Source organism: Chiloscyllium punctatum, chromosome 10 (assembly GCF_047496795.1).
Source record: "Chiloscyllium punctatum isolate Juve2018m chromosome 10, sChiPun1.3, whole genome shotgun sequence".
NCBI lineage: Eukaryota > Metazoa > Chordata > Chondrichthyes > Orectolobiformes > Hemiscylliidae > Chiloscyllium > Chiloscyllium punctatum.
The window spans coordinates 18,824,302-18,850,852 of NC_092748.1; the positions used below are offsets into that span (position 1 = coordinate 18,824,302).

The window sequence follows — 26,551 nt, forward strand, 5'->3', positions numbered from 1 at the left end:
AAACTTAGCAATGATGCCCTCAGTCTTCATCCAGATTGCTAATACAAAATATGAATAGTTCTGACCGCTACGGAACTCCACTAGTCACCAAATGCCATCCTGACTCCTTTAACCCCATTCTCTGCCTTCTACTAGTCAATGAATCCTCTATCCATGGACTCTTATCACATTTAGCAGCCTCCTGTGTGGCATCCAGTCAAACGTCTTCTGGAAATCTAAATGGATTATGTCCACTGGCTCTCCTTTATCTAACTTGCTCATTACCTCCTCAAATTTATTACCTCCTTTAATAGATTTGTTGGGCCAAACCATTCCCTGAAAAAGCCGTGCTGACAAAGCCCTATTTTACTGCACATTTTCAAGTATTCTGCAATCTCATCCTTAATAATGGACTCTAAAATCTTACCAACAACCAAGGTGAGGCTAACCAACCTATAGTTTCCTGCCTTCTGCTTCCCTCCTTTCTTAACCAGGGTGGTTAGATGGCTGATCAATAGCAAATGGAATTTAATATGGATAAATGTGAGATGGTGCACTCGGACAGGATAAACAAGGCAAGGAAACGTATGATTAACATGTAGTGCCCTTAGAAGCACCGAAAATCAGAGAAACCTTGGTGTGCATACAGACCAGTCCCTTATGTAATTAGGTAAAAACAATGACTGCAGATGCTGGAAACCAGATATCTGGATTAGTGGTGCTGGAAGAGCACGGCAGTTCAGGCAGCATCTGAGGAGCAGCAAAATCGACATTTCGGGCAAAAGCCCTTCATCAGGAATAAAGGCAGAGAGCCTGAAACGTGGAGAGATAAGCTAAAGGCGGGTGGGGGTGGGGAGAAGGTAGCATAGAGTACAATAGGCGAGTGGGGGAGGGGATGAAGGTGATAGGTCGGGGATGGGGGAAGGGTGGAGTGGATAGGTGGAAAAGAAGATAGGCAGGTAGGACAAGTCATGGGGACAGTGCTGAGCTGGAAGTTTGGAACTAGGGTGAGGTGGGGGAAGGGGAAATGAGGAAATTGTTGAAGTCCACATTGATGCCCTGGGGTTGAAGTGTTCCGAGGCGGAAGATGAGGCGTTCTTCCTCCAGGCGTCTGGTGGTGAGGGAGCGGCGGTGAAGGAGGCCCAGGACCTCCATGTCCTCGGCAGAGTGGGAGGGGGAGTTGAAATGTTGGGCCACAGGGCGGTGTGGTTGATTGGTGCGGGTGTCCCGGAGATGTTCCCTAAAGCGCTCTGCTAGGAGGCTTCCAGTCTCCCCAATGTAGAGGAGACTGCATCGGGAGCAACGGATACAATAAATGCTATTAGTGGATGTGCAGGTAAAACTTTGATGGATATGGAAGGCTCCTTTAGGGCCTTGGGTGGAGGTGAGGGAGGAGGTGTGGGCGCAGGTTTTGCAGGTCCTGCGGTGGCAGGGGAAGGTGCCAGGATGAGAGGGTGGGTTGTAGGGGGGCGTAGACCTGACCGTAGTCACGGAGGGAATGGTCTTTGCGAAAGGCGGAAAGGGGTGGGGAGGGAAATATATCCCTGGTGGTGGGGTCTTTTTGGAGGTAGCGGAAATGTTGGCGGATGATTTGGTTTATGCGAAGGTTGGTAGGTGCAAGGTGAGCACCAGGGGTGTTCTGTCCTTGTTACGGTTGGAGGGGTGGGGTCTGAGGGCGGAGGTGCAGGATGTGGACGAGATGTATTGGAGGGCATCTTTAACCACGTGGGAAGGGAAATTGCGGTCTCTAAAGAAGGAGGTCATCTGGTGTGTTGTTATTAGGTCAAGAGGAATAAAATGGGTAAGAAAGCATGTGGTATACTTGCCTTTATTAGCAGAGGCACAGAATTTAAGAGTAGGGGGTCTATGCTGGAACTGTATGAAACATTGGCTAGGCCACAGCTCAAGCACTGTGCTCAGTTCTGGTATTCAAACTGTCGCTGAGATGTAATAGCACTGGAATGGATGCAGATGAGATTTACCAGAATGTTTCAGTTATGAAGAAAGATCTGATAGACTGGCGCTGTTTTCCTTATAGCATAGGATACTGAGAGGGGACTTGATTGCAATGTATAAAATTATACGGGATATCAGTAGGGTACACAAGAAGAAACTTTTCCCTGTAATGGACAGATCAAAGACCAAGGAGCGTAGATTTAAAGTAAAAGACAGAAGGTTTAAAGGAGATGTGAGAAAACCTTTCTCACCCAGATGTTGGTGGGATTATAGAAAACTTCGGCAAGGAGCAGGCAGCAGGAACTAGTTTAGTTTGGGATTATGTTAAGCATGGACTAGTTGATCCGAAGGGTATGTTTCCATGCTATATGACTCTATACATTTAGATGTGCATTTGAGATGAGAATAGTTAGGTGGCTGTTTTTGACTGGTGCAAATGCAATTGGCTGAAGGGCCTTTTTAATGTGCTTAATACGTTTATGACTCCATGCCTGTGCCTCTAACATCTGCAAAGCTGTGCAACCCTCAGAGAAAAAATAATACATCAAATTCAAAATTTTGCTTTCTAGTTCTGGACTCACCCACAACAGGAAATATCCTTCCCTCAACCATCTTGACAAAACCATTCAGCATTGTATAAAATGATAATAAAGTCATCTTTCACTCTTCAAAAGTCCAGTGGAAGAAAGACTAATCTGTCCAGCTTTCACAACAAGACAATAACTCCATTCCAGATATTAACCTAGTAAACCTCCTGTGAGCCTCCAAAACATTAAATCCTTCCTTCAATCAGGTGACATAAACAATACACATTATTCGAGATGTGGTCACACTAATGCCAATATAACTGAAGCTTAACATCCTACTTTTATGTTGGATTCCTCTCACAATAAGAGATAGCATCCATAAGCATTCTCAATTATTTTCTATACCTATACACTAGATTTTTTGTGGTAGAGACAGAAACCATAATAAAAAACTATTCAGATATGCAATTCTGATAGCAAAGCATACAAGACTATGGGTTAAGTGCTGGAAAACAGGATTAGAATTTTAAAATAGAACACCAAGATCCCTGTACGTCTGATGGTTTCATGAAACAAGGTAAACTCTAACCATTACATCACTGGGACACAGAAAGATAGAACAGGAGTAGACCATTCATCCCTTGAGCATATTCAATAATATCATGGCAGATCTGAGGCCTAAATGCTTATACCAGACTTTGGCCCATATTCTTTAATACCTTTGCTTAACAAAAATGTATCTAACTCAGATTTAAAAGTAGCAACTGATCCTGCATCCACTGCCATTGCAGAAGAGCTTTCCAAACATCTTTATGTGTAAAAGTGCTTCCTAGCATCTCTCGAACAGTCTGGCCCTAATTCTCAGGGCGGAATTGGGTACTGCAGATGCTAGAGATTAGAGTGGTGCTGGAAAAGCACAGCAGGTCAGGCAGCATCCAAGAAGCAGGAAAATCGACGTTTCGGGCAAAAGTTCTTCATCAGCCTTTCTTAGCCTTTCCTAAGACATGGTGACCAGATCTATTCACAGAACCCCAAGTCTAACCAGAGTTTTAAATAACTGAAAGATAACTTCTGCATCCTTGTATTCCATTCCTCTAGATACAAGCACCTGCATTCCATTAGCTTTGATTATTTTCTGCAATTGTTTGTGACATTTTGGAGATCAGTGCACCTGAACCATAAATCTCTTTGAACATTCATTGTACTTAACTTTATACCCTCATTTATCCTTTTTCAGTCCAAAACTGATAACCTCATCACTTGCTTCCACTGAACTCCATCTGCGATAGTTTTGCCAATACACTTAGCATAAAATTACAAAGGGATACTGACTGACTACCATCGACACTGCCTACAACACTGCCTAACTTTGTGTTATCAGCAAATTTGAATGTATGACTTTCTATGCCATTATCCAAGTTGTTTATAAATGATGTGAGTAACTAAGGCCCTAACACAGAACCTTGTGGGACACTATTGGTCACATCTGCCAATTTGAGTAGATTAGATTAGATTCCCTACAGAGTGGAAACAGGCCCTACGGTCCAACCAGTCCACACCGACCCTCCGAAGAGTAACCAACCCAGACCCATTTCCCCTCTGACTAATGCACCGAACACTACGGGCAATTTAGCATGGCCAATTCACCTGGCTTGCACATCTTTGGATTGTGGGAGGAAACTGGAGCACGTGGAGGAAACCCACGCAGACATGGGGAGAATGTGCAAACTCCACACAGACAGTCACCCGAGGCTAGAATTGAACCTGGAACCCTGGTGCTGTGAGGCAGCAGTGCTAACCACTGAGCCACCGTGCCACAGAAGTTATGCTGCAGTTGTACAAAACTCTGGTTAGAGCCGGGGTTCTGCGAATAGATCTGGGCACCATGTCTTAGGAAAGGCTAAGAAAGGCTGATGAAAGGCTTTTGCCCGAAACATAGTATTCCTACTTTCTGTCACCTACTGAACTCATCTAATTTTCCAGCCATGTCAGTAATATTCTCTCAATTCCATGGGCTTCTACCTTAGCTCACAGTCTTTAATGTGGGACTTCATCAAATGCCTTCTGGAAATCCATATAAACAACTTCCATAGATATTCTCCGTCCATTTCGTCAGTCACTTCTTCAAAAAAAATTCAAAGAGGTTTGTCACGCATGAATCCATGCCAGCCCTCCCTGATTAATTCTATATTCAGTTACCCCCATCCTTGATTATAGACTCCAATAATTTCCCCACTATACATGAATGGCTAACTGGTCTGTAATTTCCTGATTTTGTTCTTTCACCCTTCTTTAAAAAGGGAGTGATGTGCAAACTAAAGAAAAGTTCTGAAGAAAGGTCTCAAAATGTTAACTCTATTATTTCTCCACAGACCTGTTGAGTTTTTCCAATAATTTGTTTGTGTGTGTTTTAGGACCCAATGCTTGTCATTATGCGGCCTCATATCCACATATCCATAACAGCTATCAGAGCTTTTTCAGATACTTCAGTATTGGTGTGCTAGCAATTAGTTTATGTAGTTATAAATGCTATGGACATTCAGATGCAGAAGCTTTAATGATGACTTTTTGTTACCTTTGTATCATCTAGTCATGACTGTTGGAGTATTAGATTTACTCTCTCTGTCCCTCGGCGTCATTCTCTGATCTTCATTTCCCGTATTACAACCTTGCTCCATACCTCGATTTACTACATCTGCCCAATTTTGAACTCTCACCTTTTTTTTAAATTTAAAGCCCTCTCGCTCTCTCTCCCTCTCTAGTTGATGGTTTACTAGGATACTGTTCCCAACCTGGTTCAGATTCAGACTGTCCTAACGTTACAGCCCTAACTTTCCACAGTTCTGATATCATAGCCCTACAAACTGGAACCCATTTCTCCCATACTAGCCTTTAAAACAATTAATTTCACTAATCACATGTATCCTCTGCCAATTTGGCACATATTATCCATGAGGTTCTGTTCAGCATTCTATCTAATGAATCTGAAGTGATATATTTTCGGAGGAAGAGAAAAGCCTAATGTTGCAGAACCCAAGGAACTTGGAAATAGATGTATGAATCTTTGAAGCTGGCAGGACAGGTTAGACTGGGCCATGATAAGGCAAAGGGGATCTCGGATTTATAAAGGCATGGAAAACAAACAATGGAACCTATGGTGAACCTCTATAAAATATTAGTTCAGCCTCAACTGAAACTGAATTCTAATACTTTAGGAATGATGTCAGGTTTTGGACAGGATGCAAAAACAATTTGTGAGGAAGATCACAGGGGTGAGAAACTTTGGATTATGAAGATAGATTGGTGAAATTGAGACTGTTCTCTTTAGAGGTGAAGAATGAGAAGATCTTTAATGTAGATGTTTAAAATCATGAGGGGTCTGCACAGGGTAGTTGGAATGGTGTAACTGACAGAAAGCTCAAAATAGGCAGTGCAAATTTGAAGAGATTGGCAAAAGAAACACAAGCTACAGTGAAAAGGCAGGAGAGTAGAATGAGCAATATAGCTCTCACAGAAAGACAGCACAAACATGACAGGCTGAATAATCTCCTTTTATACTGTGTAATGATTCTATTTTCCTCATACATGCAAAAAATCCTTTTATGGTTCTTAGCAGACTAAGATAATTGTTTTAAAAGTTCTGGCTCTTTTTTAAGCATAGAGGTGTCAGGTAGAATTTTTACAGTAACATTTCAAAACACATGTTCATGCATTAGTGCACATTCTGCAATAGCTACATCAGGTCAAACCTAGAACAGTGAAACCATTAGCTTATTAAACATCCATAAGAGAAGATTAAAATGTATAGCAACTCAATAAAGCAGACAGAGTAATATTCTTGTATGCATAGGCTTATATTACAGGCCCAAGAAAAGGAGAAGGTCAAAATTGATACATATAATTTTTCATCATTGAATAACAGATGTTATCGTGATGGCTTGAAGAGAAATTAACCAGGCTAAGTTAGAAGGCATTAATAACATTTTATCACATTAGGAGAATGTAATCAAACATTAAAATATACACAAACTAGAGTTGCTTGGTGGATTTAAATCTCACTTCACTATTACTAGCATAAATAGTCAAGATTAGACATTTTAAAATCACCTAAAATGGGATGTAATTTACAATACAGTAGTCATAGAGTCTTACAGCACAGAGACAGACCCTTTGGCCCAAACTGGTCCATGCTAACCAAAATGTCCATCCACGCTAACCCCATTTCACTGCACTTGGGCCATATCCTTCTAGTCATTTCCTATTTATCCAAATGTCTTTTAAATGTTGTTAATGTGCCTACCTCAACCACTTCCACTGGCAGCTCATTCCATATGCTTACACGCTTTGCCCCTCAGGATCTCCCTTATTCTTTTCCCTTTAAGCTTAAACTGATGCCCTCTAGTCCCCAGCTCTGAAAAAAGGTTGAGTGCATTCACTCAATCCATGCCTCTCATGATCTTACATACCTCTGTGAGGGTCCCCCCTCAGTCTCCTACGCTAGAAAGATAAAAGTCCTAGCTTGTCCAACCTCTCCCTATAACTCAGACCATTGAATCCAGGCAACATCCTTGTAAATTTCTTCTGCACTCTTTCCACTTTAAAACATTCTTCTTGTAACAAAAGTGACCAGAACTGAACACAGTACTCCAAGAGCAGCCTCACCAACGTATTGTATAACTGCAACATAACTTCCCAACTTCTATACACAGGGCGCTGACTGGCGAAGACCAGTGTGCCAAAAGCCTTCTTCATTGCCCTGTCTACCTGTGAAGCCATTCTCAAGTGTGAAACTGAACTCCAAGGTCGCTCTGTTCCACTACACTCCTTAAGGCCCTACCATTCACCATAAAATTCCTACCTTGATCTGACGTTCCAAAATGCAAGACCTCACACGTAATTATATTAAACTCTATTTCCCAGCTGATCATGGTGCTGCTGCAATTTCTGATAACCTTCCACACTGTCCAAAATACTGCCTATTTTAGTGTCATCAGCAAACTTACTAATCAGTAACTTATAGTATTACAATCTCTTATATAGGTGTTTCAATGCTTCCTCATCTTTGAGCTTGTAGATGATGTTCAGGATGTATCACAATAGCTTAAAATGCTTTCACAAAAGGTCAATAGGGATATTGATGACTCTTTATATTCATTCATGCGATGAGGGCACCTCTGATTAGGCTTGCATTCATTTCCAATTCCTAATGCCCTTGAGAAGGTGGTGATGGGCAACCTTTTTAAACCACTATGATACATAGGATGTACATATACCCACACAGCTAAAAGGAGGGGAGTTCCAGGATTTTGCTCCAGCAATAGTTAAGGAATGGGTTGTTAACTCAGAATGGTGTGCGGGTTGGTGAAGAATTTGAAGGTATTGGTGCTTCCGTGTATCTGCTATCTTTCTCCATCTAAATGAGATTAAAGGTTTGAAAGGTGCTGCCAGTGGAGCATTGATGAGTTGCTGTCATGTACGTTTTAGGTGGTACATACTGCTGCCACTATATGTCAGTGCTGGGTGGAGTGAACGTTGATAGCTGTGTGGGGTTTTAATCTAGTGGGTCGCTTTGCACTGGATGCGATTGAACTACTCAAGTATGATCGGAGCTGCGCCAATCCAAGGAAGTGGACAGCATTCCATTATACTCCTAACTTGAACTTTGTAGACAGTGGAAAAGCTTTGTAAAGACAGGAGGTCAGTAATCAACAACATAAACTTTGGTCTCTGACCCGCTCTTTTAATTACAACACTTATATAACTTCATCCGTCAATTTATGGTCAATGACAATTCTTAGACTCTTAATATTGGGGAAATTCAGCAAAGATAATTTGAATGTCAAATGTAAATGGTAAAATTTGCCTGGTACTTATGCGGTACAAATGTTGCTTGCCATTTATCACTCCAGGCCTAGAGTCATCCATGTCTTGCTGTATGTGGACATGGATTGCTTCAGCACTTGAAGAGGTACACCAGCCTCACTTCTGGCCTTATTATGAAGAAAATATCATTGATAAAGCAGTTGAAGAGGATTGGACCAAGAACACTACATTGTGGAAGTTCTGCAGTAATGTCCTGGGACAATGGGTTTCCAATAACCAAACCATCTTCCTTTCTGTAGAGTCAGAATCTAACCAGCAGACAGGTTTCTCCCTGCATTCCAATTTACTTCCATTTTTATGAGGGTTCTTTGATACCATACTTCAGCAAATGCTACCCTAATGTCAACTTAAGATTTCTGCTCTTTTATCCATATTCAGAGCAGTGCGTAGCACCGGCAAAACAAGGTATTGCTGTATGAGCAGGTTGTTACCAAATGTCCTCATAGAAACACAAAATTGTTATTCCTGTTTTAGAAAATAAAAAAAGTCCATTACACAGAATTAAACAAGGGAAGTGAGGTGGCAGGGAGGGGGAAGTGTTCTGAGATTGAGATGTGCCTGCCCACAGGCCCATGTGATCTGGTGCCACAGGTACAGGATACCCAAATAAAGGCCTTGTCAAGTGTTCGCTTTAAACCTTAGATACAAAGTGAGTAATTGCTGGTCTTTCCACATTTAATACACACACCTGAACTTTTGAGGAATGGTGAAGACTTCAAAATGAAGTTTGCAGCCAAATGAAGAATTTCAACCACATAATGACAGAAACCAGTTTAATCAGAGTCCCTTCATCCAAGTCATTCATATAATTTGCAAAAGGTTGAGGCCTCAGCACTAAGACGTATGACACACTACTTGATAGCTCTTGCTAAGCAGAAAATTGCCCATTTATGCTTACTCTCTACTTCCTGTTAGCTAGATAATCTTTTGTGCACACCAATATGTTATTCCTCTACACAATGAATTTTTATTTTCTGCAACAACCTTTGATGTAACACCTTCTCAAATGTCTTCTGTAAGCCCAATTACAATACTTCCACCAGTTCCCCTTATCCATGCCACATGGTACTTCCTCAAAGTCCAATGAATTGATAATACCTGGCTTCCATTTCACAAAACCATGTTGAGTGTGCTTGGTTGCCTTGATTCTTTTCATTGTGACAGCTATATCATCTTCAAGCATAATTTCTAACATATAGATAAGATGTTGACAAAATTGGCCTGCAGTTTCCTGCTTTCTACCTCCTTATTTTTTTGAAGAAAAAATGTACTTGTCTATGTTAAAACATTGTGGGGGAGGGGGCGGTGATCATCTTTTCTGCACTTTAGTATAATGATTGCCTCTTAAGTAATGTTTAGTTAATGTTGATTTAAAATTTGTACAGTAAAATTCTTCAAATGTGAAGTCTTCAGCAATCCATTGAATTTGTTAGGAAACTCATATCTCTTTACAAAGCTATTGGGCTCTTTGGGGATTCTAACATTTTTCAGAGACAAGCAAGATGCATGCCAACTTCTGTACAGAAAAAGGTAGCTTTTATTAAATATATTAAATGCTATCATGAATGCACATTGAACATAGATGGAAAATAACTTATTATGCTCAAACACAAGTATCAAATTGCAGCATTCTGCAAGAATAGGAGGAACTGCAATTTCAAACTTTATAATTATATCTTTCAAACAGATGCAATTACAAACCTGCACTAGAGCTCTGTCTTTCTCCAAACTTGTCAGCATTTTTTGCTTTATTGCAGTATTATATTTCTCTTTGATCTTGCTCAGGGTAGGTTCAAAGGATTCATAGTGCTTCTTAAGCCTAAAAGATCACAAACAGATCATTAGAAGATAATATCTGAAAGCAGGATCACAAATATAGCTTTCAGGTCCCAAATGTCCTGTGGGTAATATGTGCTGAAATATCACCAGAGGGATTCTCAAAATTGGATTTTTAGCTTTGAATTCTCAGAAAACAGAAAAAAAATGAAGGCTGAAGGTTGAACATCAACACAAGAAAAGTTTCAGAGTTATCAGGGAATTCCAACTAAGTGCAATAATAAAACACTGAAGCTAAACCCATTCAGACGTGTCAACAGATTATCAGATATTATGTTTCAATGACTACAAGAGCTAGCATATTTATTTTGCATTACTCTCAAGCATGGTCACTCAGAAAACCTTTCACAGCTAGTACCATATTCTTCTGAGAGATTTTATAGATTTTTACAAATTAATCAGTAAAAGTTCCATCTAATTAAAGTCATAGAGATGTACAGCAGACCCTTCGGTCCAACCTGTCCATGCCGACCAGATATCCCAAACCAATCTAGTCCCACCTGCCAGCACCCGGCCCATATCCCTCCAAACCCTTCCTATTCATATACCCATCCAAATGCCTCTTCAATGTTGCAATTGTACCAGCCTCCACCACTTCCTCTGGCAGCTCATTCCATACACGTACCACCCTCTGTATGAAAAAGTTGCCCCTTAGGTCTCTTTTATATCCTTCCCCTCACCCTAACCCTATGCCATCTAGTTCCAGACTCCCCGACCCCAGGGAAAAGACTGTCTATTTGTCCTATCCATGCTCCTCATAAGTTTGTAAACCTACATTGGGTCACCCCTCAGCATCCGACGCTCCAAGGAAAACAGCCCCAGCCTGTTCTGCCTCTCCCTGTAGTTCAGATCCTCCAACCCTGGAAACACCCTTGTAAATCTTTTCTGAACCCTTTCAAGTTTCACAACATCTTTCTGATAGGAAGGAGAATATTGCACACAATATTCCAACAGTGGCCTAACCAATGTCCTGTACAGCCGCAACATGACCTCCCAACTCCTGTACTCAATACTCTGACCAATAAAGGCAAGCATACCAAACGCCTTCTTCACTATCCTATCTACCTGCGACTCCACTTTCAAGGAGCTATGAACCTGCACTCCAAGGTCTCCTTGTTCAGCTACACTCCCTAGGACCTTACCATTAATTGTATAAGTCTTGGTAAGATTTGCTTTCCCAAAATGCAACACCTCACATTTATCTGAATTAAACTCCATCTGCCACTTCTCAGCCCATTGGCCCATCTGGTTAAGATCCTGTTGTAATCTGAGGTAACCCCCTTCGCTGTCCACTACACCTCCAATTTTGGCGTCATCTGCAAACTTACTAACTGTACCTCTTATGCTCGCATCCAAATCATTTAAGTAAATGACAAAAAGTATAGGGCCCAGAACCGATCTTTGTGGCACTCCACTGGTCACAGGCCTCCAGTCTGAAAAACAACCCTCCACCACCACCCTCTGTCTTCTGCCTTTGAGCTAGTTCTGTATCCAAATGGCTAGTTCTCCCTGTACTCCATGAGATCTAACTTTACTAATCAGTCTCCCATGGGGAATCTTGTTGAGCGCCTTACTGAAGTCCATATAGATCACACCTACTGCTCTGCCCTCATCAATCTTCTTTGTTACTTCCTCAAAAAACTCAATCAACACTGTGAGACATGATTTCCCACCCACAAAGCCATGTTGACTATCCCGAATCAGTCCTTGCCTTTCCAAATACATGTACATCCTGTCTCTCAGGATTCCCTCCAACAATTTGCCCACCACCGAGGTCAGGCTCACCGGTCTATAGTTCCCTGGCTTGTCTTTACCGCCCTTCTTAAGCAGTGGCACCACTGCCAACCTCCAGTCTTCCGGCACCTCACCTGTGACTATCGATGATACAAATATCTCAGCAAGTCTCTAGCTTCCCACAGAGCTCTCGGGTACACCTAATCAGGTCCTGGGGATTTATCCACTTTTAACCGTTTCAAGACATCCAGCACTTCCTCCTCTGTAATATGGACATTTTGCAAGATGTCACCATCTATTTCCCTAAAGTCTATATCTTCCATATCCTTTTCCACAGTAAATACTGATGCAAAATACTCATTTAATATCTCCCCATTTTCTGTGGCTCCACACAAAGGCCACCTTGCTGATCTTTGAGGGGCCCTATTCTCTCCCTAGTTACGCTTTTGTCCTTAATATATTTGTAAAAACCCTTTGGATTCTCCTTAATTCTATTTGCCAAAGCTATCTCATGTCCCCATTTTGCCCTCCTGATTTCCCTCTTAAGTGTACTCCTAATTTCTTTATACTCTTCTAAGTATTCACTCGATCTATCCTGTCTATACCTGACATATGCTTCCTTCTTTTTCTGATCCAAACCCTCAATTTCTTTAGTCATCCAGCATTCCCTATACCCACCAGCCTTCCCTTTCACCCTGACAGGAATATATTTTCTCTGGATTCTTGTTATCTCATTTCTGAAGGCTTCCCATTTTCCAGCCGTCCCTTTACCTGCGAACATCTGCCTCCAATCAGCTTTCGAAAGTTCTTGCCTAATACTGTCAAAATTGGCCTTTCTCCAATTTAGAATTTCAACTTTTAGATTTGGTCTATCCTTTTCTATCACTATTTCAAAACTAATAGAATTATGGTCTCTGGCCCCAAAGTGCTCCCCTACTGACACCTCAGTCACCTGCCCTGCCTTATTTCCCAAGAGTAGGTCAAGTTTTGCACCTTCTCTAGTAGGTACATCCACATACTGAATCAGAAAATTGTCTTGTACACACTTAAGAAATTCCTCTCCAACTAAACCTTTAACACTATGGCAGTCCCAGTCGATGTTTGGAAAGTTAAAATCCCCTACCATAACTACCCTATTATTCTTACAGATAGCAGAGATCTCCTTACAAGTTTGTTTCTCAATTTCCCTCTGACTATTGGGGGGTCTATAATACAATCTCAATAAGGTGATCATCCCTATCTTATTTCTCAGTTCCACCCAAATAACTTTCCTGGATGTATTTCCAGGAATATCCTCCCTCAGCACAGCTGTAATGCTATCCCTTATCAAAAATGCCACTCCCCCTCCTCTCTTGCCTCCCTTTCTATCCTTCCTGTAGCATTTGTATCCTGGAACATTAAGCTGCCAGTCCTGCCCATCCCTGAGCCATGTTTCCGTAATTGCTATGATATCCCAGTCCTATGTTCCTAACCATGCCCTGAGTTCATCTGCCTTCCCTATTAGACCCCTTGCATTGAAATAAATGCAGTTTAATTTATTAGTCCTACCTTGTCCCTGCCTGTTTGACTCATTTCTGTTCTCAGCTGTACCCGTCTCAGATCGATCTCTTTCCTCACTATCTCCCTGGGTCCCAGCTTACAAGTTTAAATCCTCCCACGCAGTTCTAGAAAAATTTCCTTGCCAGTATATTAGTCTCTTCCAATTTCGGTGCAATCTGTCCTTCTTGTACAGGTCACTTCTACCCCAAAAGAGATTCCAATGATCCAAAAATGTGAATCCTTCTCCCATACTCCAGCTCCTCAGCCATGCATTCATCTGCTCTATCCTCCTATTCCTGCCCTCACTAGCTCGTAGCACTGGGAGTAATCCAGATATTACTACCCTTGAGGACCTCCTTTCTAAATTTCTGCCTAACTCTCTGTAATCTCCCTTCAGAGTCTCAACCTTTTCCCTTCCAATGTCGTTGGTTCCAATGTGGACAATGACCTCCTGCTGGCCCCTCTCCCCCGTGAGAACATTCTGCACCCTCTCTGAGACATCCTTGATCCTGGCACCAGGGAAACAACACACCATTCTGTTTTTTCTCTGTTGGCCACAGAAATGTCTGTCTGTACCTCTGACTACAGAATCCCCTAACACAATTGATCTCTTGGAAGCTGACGTACCCCTCGTTGCATTACAGCCAGTCTCGTGAACAGAGCGCGTTACTTATTTGGGACGCCACAATGGCTCAGCAGTTAGCACTGCTGCCTCACAGTGTCTGTGTGAAGTTTACACTTTCTCCCTGTATCTGCATGGGTTTCCTCCCACAGTTACAAGATGTGCAGGTTAGATGAATTGGCCGTGCTATTGTGCTCATAGTGTCCAGGGAAGTGTAGATTAAGTGGGAAATGCAGGGTTGTAGCATAGGGGGTGAATCTGGGTGGGATTTGGAGAGTCAGTGTGGATTTGTAGGGCTGAACGGTCTGTTTCCACACTGTACGGATTCTATGGAAATGGTCCCACTTTGAAAAATTTAATACTAAGGAATAAAGAAGAGAAATGTAGCTTGAAGAGAGTTCATAAATCCTGAGCCAACTCATCACTGCCAATGAAGCCTGCCTTATCATCCCTGTGCCATCGCTTTGCCACTGTCTACACCAAACCCAATGAACATCAAAGTCGCTGATCCTCAAGTGCCATCTTTGCCATTGAGCCAATAATTCTCCATCATCACCTCGCTGCTGCCTGTGCCGGACCAACTAATGTCCGAGTCACTGGGCCCACCTCATCCACACATTGCCATGATGCCTTTCTGCCAATGCTTCACTGCCGCTAACGCTGGACCCAAGTTACTGATCCTCGTTCACATCTGCTGATGTAGCAGCCGCCAATCCCAGGTTGTGCGCTTGTTCCTGAAAAGTAAGTTGGGATTCACTCGCCTCTGCCCTGGGCTCAGCTCGAGTTCTGTGATAGACCTGCCTGAGGTCTGCCCCTGAACCAGGTTCAAGACTGCTCAAGATCCACACCCTGGGTCCGCTCGAGGTCCACATACCGACCTCTCACTGCCGCTGACACTGCCAAAGCTCATGACAAGGTAAGTGAAAAAAAAAGATGGGAATAAAAAAAAGCACTTAGGACTTGAAAGAAGAGTAAGGTAGCACATAAACTGGGGTACTTCAATGTCCATCACCTATGTCGCATACCACTGTCCAAGCTGGCAAGATCCACCAGACAGAGCCTGAGTTCAGCGTTCACAGAATCAACATGACAGGAAAAGCTACCTGTTGCAAACGTATCTGATGTTTTTGCATCAACAGCAGTAATACCACTGTCCTTGTTGAGATCAAGTTGCATCTTTCAGGACATCTTCCACCATGTCATGTTGCTTTGCTGCCATGCTCAATAGAATAGATTCAGAACAGACCCAGCTGTTCAATTAATGAGACACACTGGGCCATTAGCAGCAGTAAAAGTATGTTAGCCCACAATCTGTGACACTATGCCCCACATATCTCTAACTTCACTGTGTCCAGTATGTTAGCCCACAATCTGTGACATTATGCCCCACATATCTCTCACTTCACTGTGACCATCAAGTCGGGGAATCAACCATGATCAAGAAAGATTGCAAGAGAGCATGATAGGAGCAACATAAGTACATGCGTGATAAACAGCATACATATCTCAGCAATGGACCCAGTAATCTCCTCCCTAGCTTTCCACAAATACACCTGATCAGGTCCTGGGATTTATTCATCACCTCTTCTACAACAGGGACACTTTTCAAGATTTCACTATTTATTTCCTTCAGTTCTTCCATATCCTTTTCCACAGTAAATACTGAAGCAAAATGCTCATTTAGTATCTCATCCAACTCCTGTGGATCCACACACAGATGGCCTTGTTGATCTTTAAAGGGCTCTATTGCCTCCCTAGTTACTCTTTTGCCCTTAATGTATTTGTAGAAACTCTTTAGATTCTTCTTCACCTTATTTGCTTAAGATTTCTCATGTTCTGCACTCCTGGATTCCCTCTTAAGTATACTCCTACTGTCCTTATACTTGTCAAGGAATTCACTCCATCCTAGCTATCTACATCTGACATATGCCTCTCTTCTTTTCCTTGACCACAGCGTCAATTTCTCATCATCCAGCCTTTTCCTTCGCAGTAACAGGTACAAACTGTCTCCAAACTCATGTTATCTCATTACTGAAGGCCTCCCACTTTCCAACTGTTCCTTTATCTGCGAATAGTCTCTGCCAATCAAGTAGAGGTATTGAGTATAGTGAAGCAAGGAGTTATTCTAAGATTTTCTAAATCACGTATGTGTCCAATTTAGGACACCATATTTTAGAAAGGGTCACCTGCAAATCAACAGGATAGTACATTATTTCTTCACATGAACACAATCACTTCCATTCTCATTCAGAGATATTTTCTAATTTACCAAGATGCTTATATCTTTGAGATATAGACATTGAATCCCATCTGCCATTTATAAATTATTCTGTTAGTATCCCTTTGCAATTTCCTTCAGACATCAAGTATTAACTGTTCATCCTATCTAGTAATCTAGTAATATAGTAATCTTCCAAATGATACCATATCAAAGATTTTTTGAAAATCGATGAATTCAATATCCCCGCCCATCAAGATTACACACAATATTGATTAATTTTCAGCTGTATGAAGCCAATTCACTTACCCCAACAAACAATTATGTTGACATTGAAGAAAATCTTTTAAAGAATACTACTGTTTTGAGTGCATCTACTTTGTCATTTTGTTTTAACCATATGTGCCAAAAAGAAATCCCAGAGGAGAAGGACAGGTATAGATGTTGTTCACATTAATTTGAGTATCTAAAGAGCAAGATGCTAACTATCTTACCAAAATCCTAATTTCTCTATTTCCCAAAGCAATCCCTACTTAGAATATTAACATTATCTGTTGACCATTTTCTCCAAGCTACCACAAAACAGATCCTTTCCAGTCCAGGTACAGGCTGGCCAAAAAAGTATGCAGGACATGCGTGCAAAGTGAAATTCAAGATTAGAACAAAATGTTTATATTTCCCATAAAAGCCAAAGATATAGGCTTGGAGTTTTGCATCAAAATTGGAAAAATGCTTGACTCAGGGTGCCAACCTCAGGAGAAGCACTCCCAAATTGCCAGATATCCAGGGGTGGGTGCGCAATGAAATATCGCCTGTTGTTCCCAGAAACAATGTGGGAGCAGCCACACAGGCAGCCAAGGCAGGCCATTTAAAAGGACCACATTGGTTCCAGAACTTTGATTCAATTGTAATAAAGTAGGACAGTCCACCCCCTCTTCCTGGCTCAGAGCCAAACTCTGCAAAGACATCCACCCAATCATCCACCCCAAAAAGGCCTTCACATTCTTCATGCCAACCAGTGGCCAGCTACCACTGTCAATATGTTTTCAAGCCCTCCATGCTAATGTATGCTGTTTTCCCACTTCACAAGGCCCCTCATACCTTCCATGCCCCACTACCCACCCCAACAATAGCACTTTATAATTCTTATGCCAATTTAGTGCCAACTTACATCAACCACGAACTCCCAAACATCCCCCTGGCCTGTCATGGCTACAAAGCCACCTGAGTGTCAAAACATTTCATTCCCAGGCTCTATTTGCCATCTATGCCAACTTATTGCCAAATAAGGCCCACCTTATTCACCCCATGGTTCCTAACAGCTCAAATGTCAACTTTGTGCCAATTTATGCCAACACTTTCCTCTTGAACTCTGCTTTTGCACCAACAATAGCAACTGATCTAATACCAAGTATGGACACACACTAGGACGCATGCTGTGATGAATCAACGTTTGAAATATCAGTGTAGATTTCACAATGCAAAAATAAATTGATAAATTGATAAAAGCCTAATCAATTCATCTTAGTACTTAATACCTTATCAAGCAAACATTTATACTTAAAGCTCAATATAGAAGACAGCTTATCCTTTAATAAACTCTCTTATTTTCACACGAGGTATTCACGGAGTCGGATGCTCCAGCTGGAGCTTGTCCACTCCACGCATTCATCTTCCTTGCTTATCAATTCTTTCCTCTTAGTGATGTTTTTTGTCTTCTCTCCCGGCTTCCCAGTCTGGTACCGCGACATCCCGGCATGGCATGGCATGGTGACCCTCCGGCCTGGCACAGCAGCCTCCCAGAGTGGCATGGCGACCTCCCAGCCTGATGCAGTAGCCTCCTATGGCAGTCTCCTGGTGTGAAGTGGTATGACAACCTACCGGCCTGGTAAAGTGGCCACCCTCTGTATAGTAGCAACTTCCCAGGACGGCCTCCCAGTGTGGCATTCTCTCCACATGGGGTCTGACGTGATCTCCCAGCCTCATGGTCCTCAAGGTGAGCACAGCACAGTCTGGAGCCAGGGCCAGGTGCAGACTGGAGGCTAGGTGCCATTGTGGGCTGGGTTAGAAGAACGTTGTTGTGAACTTTTATTTCTGTAACAATAGACATTCTATACCTCTATTTTGTAAGATCTTGTAACTAAAGAAAATGTACTTATGTATCTTTGTGCCTAAGTGGTGCTGTAAGTGGCGACATATAAACTTTTCACTATGCTCATTGAGTGTATGTGACAATAAAGGCTAATTCTAATGCTTATCTGTCAATAAAACTGTGAAATTGACTGAGATAATGATAGACTGTGTACTAAGAATATAGTAACAATTGCCTTCATATTTACATCAACAGCTATTGAAATTCTGAGCTTCTTTTCAGATCAGAAACAGCTGTGTTTATCAAAACTTAAAATAAGACAGATTTAAATAACGCAACAATTCTAAAGACTTTATCCACTTTTTCCGTGCATTCAAATCAACTTTCAAAAATTGTAAGTTACATGTTGCAGGCAAGAGACCTTGCTTCAGCAAAACTGTCATTTGTTTGATAATAGCACTAAATTCAAATGGTTGTGATAATTAAAGGTCTTCCATATGCATAAACTACATCCCATCTCTCAACCTACCCTGATGTCAAAAACAGGACATCAGAAATGGGACTGGTACTTTGGGATCCAGTGTCTGAGCATCACTTTGGCTAAGGCTCAGAATATTCATGGCTTCACAAAAATTCAGGTCATGGTAAAAAATCTATTCTGTAATGCCATGTTTCAGGAAGGAAAAAGTATAGAATTTAGAAAGCAGACTTTTCAATAACTTCTGACTAAATTCCAATGCTGCAGTGTATTTTGCAAGTTAAACTGCCTGCATCGATTTTATTCCTCAGACTTGTTAATTTGCATTAAAGCTGCAAATTTGATTTTAAAAAACAATTAACTGAATATGAACATTATGGCTTTTGATTTAAGTTTGCCAATTGTTCCATGCTTAACTATTAAAATGAGAACAAGGAAATCTTCATGTACAAAGCTGCACCTAATAAACAGCAACTTACACTACCGTTTGTTATTTCTTAACAGCAATGCCTTTAATTTCCGATTTTTAAAAAAAGTAGCAATAAGTCTCACATGGGACCCCAAATCAGAATATTGACTTGAAATGATTAAAGAAATCAAATCCAATTATTTTAAAAAAAAATATACTCTCCCCCTGATTCTTGGAGGATTAAGGATACTTGATTTTCGTTCCTTCATCTTATTTAAACCTAAAAATATGCCGCTGAAAACACATGAAAGATTTAAGAACACTTTCTAGAGCTGCAGTGCAAATATCATCATCATCACAGACATTTGGCTCCACTGCAAATGCAACAATACCAATTCTCCTCTCATCTCTGCAAAACTAATGTGACTTGAGATTAGCTGTTTATTTATCTCAGTACATAACTCTGGTCATATTAATAGATAAACGAAAGAAATTTCAGTTACTTCAGCTGACCAGCCAGCAATTCTTACCTATTTAGATATACAAAACATAATGGGAGTGTAAATGGAAAGAGGAGTATAAAGAAAAACAGAAAATACCTTGTGGCAGAAGTTTCAATTTTCTTGCACCTTTCAAGGTAAATTTGAGGGATGGAGAAGGTGCATAAAAGCAGCCATTTATCTTAATCTAGACAGCACCAGGTAACAAAGACTCTGTAGCTTTAGTGCCATTACCCAAAGGTACTGAGGATATGGACTTGTGATCAGCTGCATCTGGTTTGTTGGGTTATGTGGCTGGCTGATATATCTGTCATTGCTTGATAGTAACAAGTTTGCAATACATGTAAAGTTGTTTCCTTTGCTGGTAATAATTAGAAGTTGTACATGGATGAACTGCAGCACAAGAATGTAAGGGATGAGCCTGGAGTCTCAGGGGGTGCTGTTCGACACATGACAAGAATTCTGGCTATTGAACGGTGAGGGTAGTGGCTGGTGTTTTGGGCAAGGAATGCAATATGCAGATCCATTCACACACCTTTACCACTTAAATGAGATCATTAAACTGGTTCCTGCCACCATTACCAGGGTTGGGAGCCACACTGACCACCCTTGGCTTTAAGGCCTGTTGACCCCCACTGGAAACACTATATCCATAATGGCATTCAGCTCTCTACATAATGTGTCCAGAGTGGTATCAGTAAAATGGTGAGCCCTCCTCTTGCAATGAACACTGTATTCCTTGTAAATCTGTGTGAAATGAGACTATACATCAGTCTGCTAGTTCCAAGTTTGAACAGCTTGCATGTATAAAAAAGGATAAGCTGCCTGGAGCAAATAGATTTTTCCATAGTGCTATTCAGCTCCCTGTAGAGAAAACAGGACACAGGCAGTAAACAGTGCAGGGGGACTACACTGAAGCTGTTGTTGGCCAAGCTACTAATGGAGCAAGGAAGTGGGTGGATAAACTTTACGTTCTTCCCACAGGCAGCAAGCATTTTAATGTGGATGTCATAATTTATACTGAAAGAAAAAGTTAAAAGATTTAAAAAAACAGACAGCAAGTGTAGCAAGATTTGGAATATATTACAGATGAACATCAATTATTCTACAACATAAATGTTTATTTTATTTCATCTTTGTCTTTGGGCAGGTAACAATGTGAGCCCATACATTTATGTTGGTTGTCCTGAATAGATTAGCAATCATCAGACCATTGCAGCAAGTCTTCTACCACATCTGGGAGGAGGTCCTGCCTCTGTAACCAGCAAGCGTACCAGCTAATTTGGCCTTCTGTTTCACGCTATTGCCTTTTAAAGGACCTCACAAAAGTAAACAAACTGCACCTCACCCACACAAAAAAAACATATGCTGCCTCCCCAGGGTATGATGACAGCCATTTTAATTTCTATTCTATATTTACAATTTTGATGAGGATGAAAAGCAACACACCACTTCAAGGAGTAAGTCATAGGCTCAGCCCTTCAGACCCTCCCCCCTTAACCTTCATGTTCCTTTCTTCCTTAACCTCCCTGTAAGTCCTATCAGCTGTGATCTTCACCATGTTATTCCCCCCTCCCCCTTAACCCAACCTGTTTAATTAACTGCATATCTTCCTACTTTACCCCTTGTGACTCAGGCACAAATCTTAGTCATGCCAAACACAGTCCTGCACAGTGCACATATTGAAGCCAGGGTGATAGTGACCATCAATAACATCTCCTACCCTCTGACTGTCCACCACCCTCCCATTTTCTACCATTTCTCATACAGATATGTTGAGTTATTATCCCCTCTGTCTTCCAGTATGCTGTCCCCAAATCCCTAAAATTGACATCTCCAGCTCCCCTCACAGCAGTAGCCCCTAACTAATCACTTGGTTTTCAATGAAGAGACCATGGCCCATCCTCTCATCAACTTGGACAGAGAGCCTCAACAGACAAGTTAACAGACCCCAGGCTTACTACAAAACTCCAAACTGGTTGAACTGTACATGTAGAATTCTTTGTGGCCCACCCCCTGGATTCCAGATGTGTAAATGTCCTGCCAAAAATCACCCGTATTTCCAGGAAATCTAACGTATCAGATTTTCAAACTAATCCAGCAATTCAAGACTGGGCATCCACAAGGCATATCCCCCACTCAATCATTACCATCAGTCTAAAGGATCAACCTGGTTAAGTGGAGAGGGCAGGAGGGCATGCCAGAAGCAGCACGAGACATACCTAAATGAGGTGTCAACATGATGAAACTACTAAACAGGATTATATGCATGCTAAACAGCATAAGCAGCAATTAGCACATTCAGCTAAGCAATCCCACAACTAATGGATCAGATCTAAGCTCTGCAGTCTTGCTACATTCAGTTGTGAATGGTGGTTAACGATTAGACAACTCACTGGAGGAGGCGGCGACACAAATATCCCAATCCTCACTGATGGAAGAAACCAACATATCAGTGAAGACAACAAGGCAGAAATAGTCGTAGCAATCTTCAGCCAGAAGTGCCAAGCGGATGATCCATCTCAGTCTTCGCCAGTGGTCCCCAACATCATAGATACCAGTCTTCAGCTAATTCAATTCACTCCATGTGATATTAAGAAATGGTTAGAGGCAGCACTAAATACTGCAAAGGCTACCAGCTCTGACAATATTCTGGAAGAGCCAGAACTTGCTACTGCCCTAGCCAAGCTGTTGCCAAAACAGCGAGAACACTGGCATCTACCAGACAATGTGGAAAATTTCCCAGGTTTTCCCTGTACACAAAAAGCAGACAAATCCAACCCAGTCAATTACCACCCATTAGTCTACTCTTGATCATCAGTAAAGTGATGGAAGATGTCATCATCAGTGCTATCAAGCAGCAGCTACTCAGTGCTAACCTACTCAGTGACGCTCAATTTGGATTCCACCAGGACCTCTCAGCTCCTGTTCTCATTACAGCCTTGGTTCAAACACAGTAAAAAGAGCTGCATTCCAGAGGTGAGTTGAGAGCGACAGCCCTTGAGATCAAGGCCAAATTCGACAGTGTGCTACATCAAGGAGACCTAGCAAAACTGGAATCAATGGGAATTGGGGGCAAACACTTCACTGGCTGGAGTCATACCTGGCACATAAGAAGTTGGCTGTAGTTATTGAAGTCAGTCATCACAGCCCCAGGACATCTCTGCAAGAGGTCCTCAGGGTAGTGTCCTAGATTTAGCTGCTTCACCAATGACATTCCCTCCAACATAAGATCAGAAGTAGAGATGTTCGACAATGATTGCACAATGTTCAGCACCATTCATGACTCCTCAGATACTGAAGCAGTCCATGTTCAAATGAAACAAAATCTGGACAATATCCAGGCTTAAGCTGACAAGTAGCAAGTTAACATTCACTCCACACAATGCCAGGGAATGACAATAAGAGAAAATCTAACCACATGCCTTTGACATTGAATAGTGTTCCCATCACTGAATCCCCCACTATCAATATCTTTGGGGTTACCACTGATCAGAAACTCATTTGGACTCACCATTTAACGCAAGTAGTTACAAGAGCAAGTCAGATGCTAGGAGTACTGTCGCGAGTAACTCGTCTCCTGACTTCCCAAAGTCTGTCCACCATCTGCAAGGCACCAGTCAGGAATATGATGGAATACTCTCCCACTCGCCTGGATGGGTGCAACTCCAACAACACTCAAGGTGTTTGACACCATCCAGGACAAAACTGCCTGCTAGACTGGCACCACATCTACTAATATACACTTCCTCCACTACCGACAATTAGCAACAGCAGTGTGTGCTATTTAAAAGACGCACTGCAGAAATTCACTCAAGATGCTTAAACAGCACCTGCCAAACCCACAATCACTTCCACCTAGAAGATCAGAGGCAGCAGATACATGGGAACACCACCACCTGCAAGTTCCTTTCCAAGCCACTCACCACCCTGACTTGGAAATATCACTTTTTCTGTCACTGCTGCTGGGTCACAATCCAAGAATTCTCTCTCTTGCAACATTCTGAGTGAACCCATAACATGTGGATTGAAGTGGTTCAAGTAGGCAACTCACCAGCACCACCTCAAAGGCAACTAAGGACATGCAATAAATGCTGACAAGCCAGCGACACTCACATCCCACACATGAAGAAAAAACAACTGCATATACTCCGTCCAGAACCTAAAGAGATCTGGTTAAAACAGAAAAGACAACATTTGCCAAGGCTAAGGAAATGAATGTGTGTGTCATTGCACTTGCTATCTATACTGAACAGATTTCCCTCCTTAGTAGCAAAATGGAAATTAATCTCATTCCATTTAACGTGGGGTTGTCTCATGCAACGTTGTATTATTTGCAGATATATTAAACCTTAAAGCACAATAATCAGTTTTTAAAAGAAAGACACACAAGCCAAAAAGAGGCTAAAAATGCAAATTCTGTAGATGTCTGAAATTCTTTGTTGATTACACTAAGTCCTGAGAAGAATCACGGAATACCGTACCTTAAGAGTGTCAATGGAACTTCAGGTAGCAATGCTTCAAAGGGAGAGAAGCCATTCAAAAAAGTTAACTGTGATCTCCGGTACCTTCTGTCCCAGATTGTCGACATGATGCAAGTTGAAAGAAGGCAATTCTGGGCAAAAGACATGTCTGCATTTTACCCTTGCAGGAATATACAAGAAAGTGAGGTTAAAACCCAACAGTAACCCCTCTGGTCATGATGTACTAGAGAGCTGGAGTGTTTGTGTTCAAGCTTGTGGTTCAAGTTTTATATTGCTCAAGTGTTCTGTGAAGGTACAGCTAAGAGCTTTTATCACACCATCATATATGTACAAGTTAAAAACGAAGGCATCTCCAACTGCTTAAAACAAATGGTTAGCAAGGAAATTATCAAAGAAAATTTGAGAAATTCCTTTCAGCTAGCTACGGAACCAAGAATCTTCAAACAACTACTTAACTACCAAAGTCAGCACTTTCAAATTCACCCACCTTAATGACTGTAATTGTTCACAGTTGATTTTTCACAGACAAACCATAACTGATTTGAATACTCCTTTATAATATTTAGCTTTCTGGACTTGCCTCTCATTTCTACTCTGGTGCTAGACAGCCAGCTACATAAATGATGCCAAATTTAAAGTGATATTGGTATAGAAGAAATCTATCAACACATAGCTAACAACCTTTTGGGGCACCTTCTTCAAGTTTAGCAGCAAGCATGTCCTTTCTTTGACAGCAAAATCCAAACCAATATATGATTGTTTTCGAAAGGAAATTCCAAGGTAAAAACAATCAACATAAGTTGTCAAGTCTCGGGACATGGAAGATGGACAATTGTTAGCGATTTGTAGCTCAGGTTGATGATAAGTATGTAAGTTAGCTCACTGAGCTTGAAAGTTTGTTTCCAGACATTTCGTCACCATACTAGGTAACATCATCAGTGAGAGTCTCTGGTGAAGCACTGGTGGTATGTCCCGCCTCTCTATTTATAGGTCTTGAGGCAGGACATACCACCAGCACTTCACCAGAGACTCTCACTGATGATGTTATCTAGTATGGTGACAAAACTTCTGAAAACAAACCTTCAAGCTCAGCGAGGAGAAAGTGAGGACTGCAGATGCTAGAGATCAGAGCTGAAAATGCATTGCTGGAAAAGCACAGCAGGTCAGGCAGCATCCAAGGAGCAGGAGAATCGACGTTTCGGGCATGAGCCCTTTTTCAGGAATGAGGAAAGTGTGTCCAGCAGGCTAAGATAAAAGATAGGGAGGAGGGACTTGGGGAAGGGGCATTGGAAATGTGATAGGTGGAAGGAGATCAAGGTGAGGGTGATAGGCCGGAGTGGGGGTGGGGGCGGAGAGGTCAGGAAGAAGATTGCAGGTTAGGAAGGCGGTGCTGAGTTCAAGGGATTTGACTGAGACAAGGTGGGGGGAGGGGAAATGAGGAAACTGGAGAAATCTGAGTTCATCCCTTGTGGTTGTAGGGTTCCTAGGCGGAAGATGAGGCGGTCTTCCTCCAACCGTCGTGTTGCTATGGTCTGGCGATGGAGGAGTCCAAGGACCTGCATGTCCTTGGTGGAGTAGGAGGGGGAGTTGAAGTGTTGAGCCACGGGGTGGTTGGGTTGGTTGGTCTGGGTGTCCCAGAGGTATTCTCTGAAACGTTCCGCAAGTAGGCGGCCTGTCTCCCCAATATAGAGGAGGCCACATTGGGTACAGCGGATGCTATAAATGATGTGTGCGGAGGTGCAGGTGAATTTGTGGTGGATATGGAAGGATATCCATATCCTTTGAAGGACTCAAAGCCCTCCACTTCTTCCTTTCCCGCCGTACCAACCAGTACCCTTCCACTGACACCCTCCTTCGACTGACTGAACTGGTCTTCACCCTCAACAAATTCTCTTTCCAATCCTCCCACTTCCTCCAAACCAAAGGAGTAGCCATGGGCACCCACCTGGGCTCCAGCTATGCCTGCCTCTTCGTAGGATATGTGGAACAGTCCATCTTCCGCAGCTACACTGGCACCACACCCCACCTTTTCCTCCGCTACATCGATGACTGTATCGGCGCTGCCTCGTGCTCCCACGAGGAGGTTGAGCAGTTCATCCACTTTACCAACACCTTCCACCCCGACCTCAAATTCACTGGACCATCTCAGACTCCTCCCTCCCCTTCCTAGACCTTTCCATTTCTATCTCGGGAGACCGAATCAACACGGACATTTACTATAAACTGACTGATTCCCACAGCTACCTAGACTACACCTCCACCCACCCTGCCCCCTGTAAAAACGCCATCTCATA

The 26,551-nt window shown here is 42.1% G+C and overlaps 1 protein-coding gene across 3 annotated transcripts in view; it reads right to left on the reverse strand.

The window, feature by feature from the left end:
• Positions 1-26,551, reverse strand: part of spag16 (sperm associated antigen 16) — a 1,014,658-nt gene that overhangs the window by 911,240 nt on the left and 76,867 nt on the right. For all 3 annotated transcript variants that reach the window (XM_072578621.1, XM_072578623.1, XM_072578620.1), the window contains exon 7: positions 10,047-10,164. In XM_072578621.1, coding sequence (XP_072434722.1) covers positions 10,047-10,164 — 118 coding nt within the window. The remainder of the gene's footprint in view (positions 1-10,046; positions 10,165-26,551) is intronic.